This window comes from Lucilia cuprina, chromosome 3 (genome assembly GCF_022045245.1).
Source record: "Lucilia cuprina isolate Lc7/37 chromosome 3, ASM2204524v1, whole genome shotgun sequence".
NCBI lineage: Eukaryota > Metazoa > Arthropoda > Insecta > Diptera > Calliphoridae > Lucilia > Lucilia cuprina.
In genome coordinates this window covers 21,252,780-21,260,126 of record NC_060951.1, presented here as the reverse complement: position 1 = coordinate 21,260,126, position 7,347 = coordinate 21,252,780, and the positions used below count along the sequence as shown (strand labels likewise).

The 7,347-nt window shown below is 34.4% G+C and overlaps 3 protein-coding genes across 5 annotated transcripts in view; 1 reads left to right on the top strand and 2 right to left on the bottom strand.

Annotated features, from left to right (window-relative positions):
- LOC111674980 (putative GPI-anchored protein pfl2) overlaps nucleotides 1-1,947 on the top strand; it is a 7,054-nt gene extending 5,107 nt beyond the window's left edge. The window contains exon 3 of the mRNA XM_046947019.1: nucleotides 1,925-1,947. Coding sequence (XP_046802975.1) covers nucleotides 1,925-1,947 — 23 coding nt within the window. The remainder of the gene's footprint in view (nucleotides 1-1,924) is intronic.
- LOC111674981 overlaps nucleotides 1-7,347 on the bottom strand; it is a 175,540-nt gene that overhangs the window by 36,723 nt on the left and 131,470 nt on the right. The window lies entirely within an intron of this gene.
- Nucleotides 1,997-7,323, bottom strand: LOC124418976 (extracellular matrix protein A-like). Its single transcript, XM_046947018.1, has 2 exons — nucleotides 2,128-7,323; nucleotides 1,997-2,017 (listed from the first exon to the last, which is right to left on the bottom strand). The coding sequence occupies exons 1-2, from the start codon at nucleotides 7,321-7,323 to the stop codon at nucleotides 1,997-1,999; spliced, it is 5,217 nt and encodes a 1,738-aa protein (XP_046802974.1).

The following is a 7,347-nucleotide window of genomic DNA, read 5'->3' as shown; positions in this document are numbered from 1 at the left end:
TTTTTCTGTGTACATTATATACATATGTATATTGTACATAAAACAGTCCATTTCTTTTGAATACATTTCATTTATTTTTATTTTATGTTATATTTGCTGTCGATGATGACAAATAGTGAAGAGTTGTATTCCTTGTTAAACCAGTTGTGGGCACGAATATATTATAAAACACACTTGTACTAGTTATTCCACCTACCAATATGGATTAATGCGCTTATCAAATTACTTAAGTGATTTGTGATTTTAACATGGGTCTGTCATAGTTGGAAGGCATTTGATTTTTTGATTTCAGGGAACACATTCACTCTCACACTAAAGATTAGAAATTTGCCAGTTTAAAATCTAAAAAAGTGCAGCATTTGATAAAATTTAGTACATTTGATATAATTACGTACAAGCACTTTCTTCTTGGACACCTGGTGTAAAAATTGAAATCTATTACTCGCATAATTTTGTTTTTTAATGCATGCGCAACAAACTGTAGTCATTATAAAAATTTTGAAGTAGAAACCCTACTTATACCATATTTTGCACATTAAAAACTAGAAATTTTTTGAAAAAATTTAATAAACTGAATATTTCATGTATAGAAATGCAATTCATTTAGAGTTTAGTAACAGTAAACGTTGTTGTACTTATATTAATAGTTTTCGCTGTTGTTTTCATCGACAAGGGATGTTGCTATGGTCTTAACGTATACCCAATTGCCATACATACACATACATAAATTCACAACAACTATCCAACCATTAATTCATGTATTTTCTACTGTATTCTTCATCTACCCTGTGTGCATTTTCCGGCTTTCTTGTTTTACAACGAATGCAATATAATCATATCGGAATTTTGTTATCATGCCGTGAGGGAGTTTAATAATGTTTTTGTTGTTTTTATTATTGCAACTACGCACATACAAACAGCACAAACTATAAATGTTGCACACTCCAATAATCATCCAGCCATATCTATATTACTGTATGCTTATTGCTTACAAATCCCAGTAGTTCTTGATAATTGTTATTTTATGCTAGAATAATGTCAGACTACAAAATAGTCTACTTTTAGGAAAATGGGTTATATGGTCAAGAATTTAAAAAAGTCGAACGTTACCTCTATTCTCCATAAAATCTGGAATTTGGATATCGTGTCCTAAAATTTGAGAAAACGCCTTTTTTGAGACATTACAACTTCATTTGTAAAATGTTATATGCCATCGAAAAGTCAAGTCAAAATGTTTTCCTTCTTCTTCGAGATATCTTCACATTAAGGTTAAAAGGTTATATATGATGTACCAAACAACTCAAAAATAACTTTTTGATTCGACTTTACTATGTCTGTCGTACATCAAATTTCACCGATGATATCGCAGCAATTCCAATCGATTTTAAAACAATATTCAAAAGGTATTTTCATAGTAAAAAATATGAATTTACCTACAGTTTTGGTCAATTTAAAGTTATATAAAAATTTAGGTGACGATAAAAACAAAATATGTCAGATGTTAAACCTTCACTTTAAAGTTGACAGAATGGACTTTTAGATAACGTCTCTAAAAAGCACAAAAATGGCGTTTTTTTATTTCGGAACACGATATCTCCAAAGCATATGTGATGGAGAAATTCTAAGGATTCGTCCTTTAGAAAAATTTGACGGCCTGTATTATAAAAGTTTCAACATAATTGTTTCCTCAATTAAGTTTTTAATCTAACAGCAAATACGCAATTTAAAAATATCAAGAAAGAAAATATCAAGACTACATTCATACATTTTTATACCAAAACGAAAATAAGTGTGAGAACTTGTGAATCTATTTGAGTAATTAATTTTTTCATAAAAAACACACGTATAAGCGCATAATTGAATAGATTTATATGTCATATGAGTAAAATATTTAATTATCTTTAATTGTTGACACCATTTTCAGAACACAATTATTTGGGTATTTAAGGCATTTTTATTAATATAAATATTTAAGATCTAAGGAATTGAATTTTTTCTACATTGTTTCGATTAAATACTATTTCATTTAGATGAGTAAACTTAGGTTGTCGAACAGTTAAATATAATAAAACAAATTTTTCAATGTTTTTATATGTGGTCCTTTTTTAGAAAATGTCGAAATTTTACTACAAAGTTGTTCGTATCGCTACTGCTTTTATATTCTATGGTGTGTGTGAGATTTAAGCATTTGTGTATTTTTTCAGCACAATTTGTAGGTTTATTGTTTTGATAACAGGGACAGAAAGTAGCTTTTTGATGAAATGAGCCCTGAAACTTAGAGGACTCCGTTAAAACCTTTCGATGCGTTGTAAATAAAGGTTCAAAAACTGAAGACTCTGTTAATGGCTGGTTAGTTGAGTTTGCTGAATGAAAATCTGGCATTTTCATTATAGATTGGCTTTCAGTTGTTAATATTTCATAATTTGTGACTAAATTTTTTGAAGATCTGGTCGATTGTGACAATAAATTTGAATCAAATATGATTGTTTCATCGGTTAATCTTTTTTCGTTTGAACTTTTCGTCGCTGCTTCCGTATCTTTGGAAATGGCATTTTTTGTTATGATGACATCTAAAGATTGATGGGAATATGAAAATGTTGTTGTTTCCAATAACATATCTGATTTAGTTTTAATACTTACTGCGCTGATAGAAGATGTATTACAATCACTCTCATGTGTTATATTACAATCTTTTTTGGTGTTTTCTGAAGATCTATCACAATCCATTGATTTGTCACAACTTCTATCTTCGGTCTCTGATGATGTATCACAATTCGTTGATATATCACAATTTCTATCTACGGACTCTGATGACTTATCACAATTTCTAGATTCTTCACAGCTTTTTTCTTCGTTCTCTAGTGTTTTGTCACAATCCTTCGATTTGTCACAACTATCTTCTACACTCCTTGTTAATGAATCACAGTCACAACTTTTTCCTTCGCTTTCCGATAAATGGTCGCAATTTTTGGATTTGTCACAACTTTTGTTGGAATTTTCGGACGATAAGCTACAATCACAACTTTTTTCTTTGCTTTGTAATAACTCGTCACAATTTATCGATTTTTCACAGCTTTTTTCTTCACTATCTGATGTATTGTTGCAATCATTTGATTCGTTACAACCGTCCTCATTGCTACTTGTTGAGGAGTCACACTCACAAGATTTTTCATAGCTTTTTGATGAATTTTTACAATTTCTGGACTTATCACAGTTTTTTTCTTTACTCTCTGATGTATTGTTGCAATCCTTTGATTTGTTGCAATCTTCACCTACGCTCTTTGATGATGAGTCACAGTCACACCTTTGTGATGAATTGTTACAATTTCTGGATTTATTACAACCTTTTTCTTCGCTATTTGATGTTTTGTCACAATTCTTTGATTTATCGCAACTTTTATTGAAATTTTCGGAAGATTCCCTGCACTTACAGTCCTTTTCGCTGCTTACTGATGAGCTGTTACAATAGCTTGATTTTTCACAGCTTTTTTCTTTGCTTTCTAATGGCTCATTACAATCCCCCGATTTATCACAACTTTTATAATCTACACCCTCTGCTGATGAGTCACAACTTTTATTATTGCTTTCCGATGATTTATTACAATTTTTGGAATCTTTACAATTTATGTCATCGCTATCCAATGAAATGTTGCAATTTTTCAAATTGTAGCAGTCCTTTTTCTCTCCCTCTTCACAATTATCGGAACTTTCACAATTCGCCTTGTAACTCGAGACACTCTCTGATAATTCTTCACAATTTCCAGATTTTTTACATTCTTCACTCGAGTATTTTGAATCACAACTTTTACTACAATCATGTTCTGCAGTTTCTGACGATAAATCACATTTACCTAGCAATCCACAATCACTTTTTTCATCACCTGGGTCAGTTGACAATGGAATTGTGGTGAAAGCTACTTTAGTTGACAACTCTTCTGTAGTTTCCACTGTCGTAGAAATTCTAGATCTAGTAGTTTCTATATCACCAGGACCAGTTGACTGTACAATTGTGGTGAGAAGTGTTTCAGTTGACAACTCTTCTGTAGTAGACATTCCAGGTATAATAGTTTCTATATCAACTGAGCCAGTTGTCTGTGGAATAGTGTTCAAAGGTGTTTCAGTTGACAAATCTTCTACATATTCCTTTTTCGTAGACATTCCAGATCTTGTAGATTCTTCATCACCAGAGCTAGTTGTCTGTGGAATTCTGGTCAAAGGTGTTTCAGTTGACAACTCTTCTGTAGATTTTTCTGCCGTAGACATTCTAGATCTTGTAGTTTCTTCATCACCAGAGCCAGTTGTCTGTGGAATTGTGCTCAAAAGTGTTTCAGTTGACAACTTTTCTGAAGAGTCCTTTGTCGTAGACATTTCAGATCTTGTAGTTTCTACATCACCTGGGCCGGTTGTCTGTGGAATTCTGGTCAAAGTTGTTTGAGATGACAACTCCTCTGTCGTAAACATTCCAAATATAGTAGTTTCTACATCACCTGGGTCAGTTGTCTGTGGAATTCTGGTCAAAGGTGTTTCAGTTGACAACTCTTTTCTTGTAGACATTCCAGATATAGTAGTTTCTACATCACCTCGGCCAGACGTCTGTGGAATTGTGGTCAAAGGTGTTTCAGTTGACAACTCTTCTGAATATTCCTCTGTTGTAGACATTTCAGATCTGGTAGTTTCTACATCACCTGAGCCAGTTATCTGTGCAATTGTGGTCAAAGGTATTTCAGTTGACAACTCTCCTGACGTAGACATTCCAAATATAGTAGTTTCAACATCACCTCGGCCAGACGTCTGTGGAATTGTGGTCAAAGGTGTTTCAGTTGAAAACTCTTCCGAATATTCCTCTGTCGTAGACATTTCAGATCTGGTAGTTTCTACATCACCTGCGCCAGTTGTATGTGGAATTGTGGTCAAAGGTGTTTCAGTTGACAACTCTTCTGTCGTAGACATTCCAGATATAGTAGTTTCTACATCGCCTCGGCCAGATGTCTGTGGAATTGTGGTCAAAGGTGTTTCATTTGACAACTCTTCTGTCGTAGACATTCCAGATATAGTAGTTTCTACATCACCTCGGCCAGACGTCTTTGGAATTGTGGTCAAAGGTTTTTCAGTTGACAACTCTCCTGTCGTAGACATTCCAGATACAGTAGTTTCTACATCAGCTGAGGCAGTTGTCTGTGGAATTGTTGTGAAAGGTGTTTCAGTTATAATCTCTTCAGTTGTAGACATTCCAGATATAGTAGTTTTTACATCACGTGAGCCAGTTGTTTGTGGAATAGTGGTCAAAGGTGTATAAGTTGACAACTCTTCTGTAGATTCTTCTGTTTCAGATCTAGTAATTTCTACATCACCTTTTCCAGTTGTCTGAAAAATTGTGGTCAAAGGTGTTTCAGTTGACAATTCCTCTGAAGATTCTTCTGTTGTAGGCATTCCAGATCTTGTAGTTTCTACATTACCTGAGCCGGTTGTCTTTGGAATTGTTGTCAAAGGTGTTTCAGTTGACAACTCTTCTATAGATTTCTTTGTCGTTAAGATTCCAGAGCCAGTTGTCTGGCGAAGTGTTGTGAGATGAATTTCAGTTGACAGTTCCGTCAATTTCTTAGTTGTTTGTGGGGTAGGATTATGTTCGGTTACTGGTGTTTTTTCTGTAGAGTTGTAATTGCAGCTGAATTCTTTACTTTCCGTAGACGAGTCACATTCTTTATCATGGCTGCCGCATGATTTAGATTTTTCGCAGGAGTATTCATTACCTTCTGATGAACTATGACAGCCCTGTGATGATTTACATTCTTGTTCTTCAATTTCTGATGAGGAATCGCAATTTTTCGACTGTATACATTCGTGAGAATTACTTTCTGATGAAATGTCACAACTTGTTGGGTCTTCGCAGTTCTTCTGTTTGCTTTCTAAATCCTTAGTTTCGGCAGATTCGTCACAGATTTTTGAACCTATACAACTTTTCTCTTTACTTTCGGATGAACTGTCGCAACTGTCTGTTGACTTGCAATCAGTTTCTTTACTTCCTGAGGAAGAGTTACTTTCTGATGACGAGTTACATTGTTTCGTTGTATTACAGTCTTTATCTTCACTTTCCGTAGATGCACTGCATCTTTCGGAAACTTTGCAATCCCTACCTATACTCTCGGAAGATTTGCAATTACTGGAATCGCTGCAGTCTTTAGATTGGCTATCGGGAGTTGTGGTGGGATGTGTTTTAGTTGACAAAGGTTCTGTAGATTCTCTTGTAGTGGAAATTGTAATCAGATGCGTTTTAGTTGACAGCTCTTCTGTTGATAATATAGTAGTTTCTGCATAACCATTTGTCTGTGGAATAGTTGTCAGAGGAGTTTCTTTTGACAACTCTTCTGAAGATTCCTTTGTCTTAGACGTTTCAGATCCAGTAGTTTCTACATTTTCTGAGCCAGTTGTTTGTGTAATTGTGGTCAAAGATTTTCTAGTTGACAACTCTTCTGAAGATATTTCTTTTGTAGACATTCCAGATATTGTAGTTTCTACATCCCCTTTGCCAGTTGTCTGCGAAATTGTTGTCAAAGGTGTTTCAGTTGACAACTCTTCTGTTGATTTTTCTTTTGTAGACATTACAGATCTGGTAGTTTCTACATCACCAAAGCCTGTTGTCTGTGGAATTGTAGTCAAAGGTGTTTCAGTTGACAACTCTCCTGAATATTCCTTTGTGGTAGACATTACAGATCTTGTAGTTTCTTCATTATCAGAGCCAATTATCTGTGGAATTGTGGTCAAAGGTGTTTCAGTTGACAACTGTTCTGTCGTAGACATTCCAGGTATAATAGTTTCTATATCACCTGGGATAGTTGTCTGTGCAAATGTGGACAAAGGTATTTCAGTTGAAAATTCTTCTGAATTTTCCTCTGTCGTAGACGTATAAAATCTTGTAGTTTCTTCATAACTAGAGCCAGTTGTCTGTGGAATTGTGGTCAATGGTGTTTCAGTTGACAACTCTTCTGCAGAATATTCTATCGTAGACATTTCAGATCTGGTAGTTTCTACATCACTTGAGTCAGTTGTCTGTGAAATTGTTGTCAAAGGTGTTTCAGTTGACAACTCTTCTGAAGATTCCTTTGTTTTAGACGTATCTGATCCAGTAGTTTCTACATCATCTGAGCCAGTTGTCTGTGTAATTGTTGTCAAAGGTTTTTCAGTTGACAACTCTTCTGAAGATATTTCTTTCGTAGACATTCTAGATCTTGTAGTTTCTATATCACCTTGGCCAGTTGTCTGCGAAATTGTAGTCAAAGGTTTTTCAGTTGACAACTCTTCTGTAGATTTTTCTGTCGTAGACATTACAGATCTGGTAGTTTCTATATC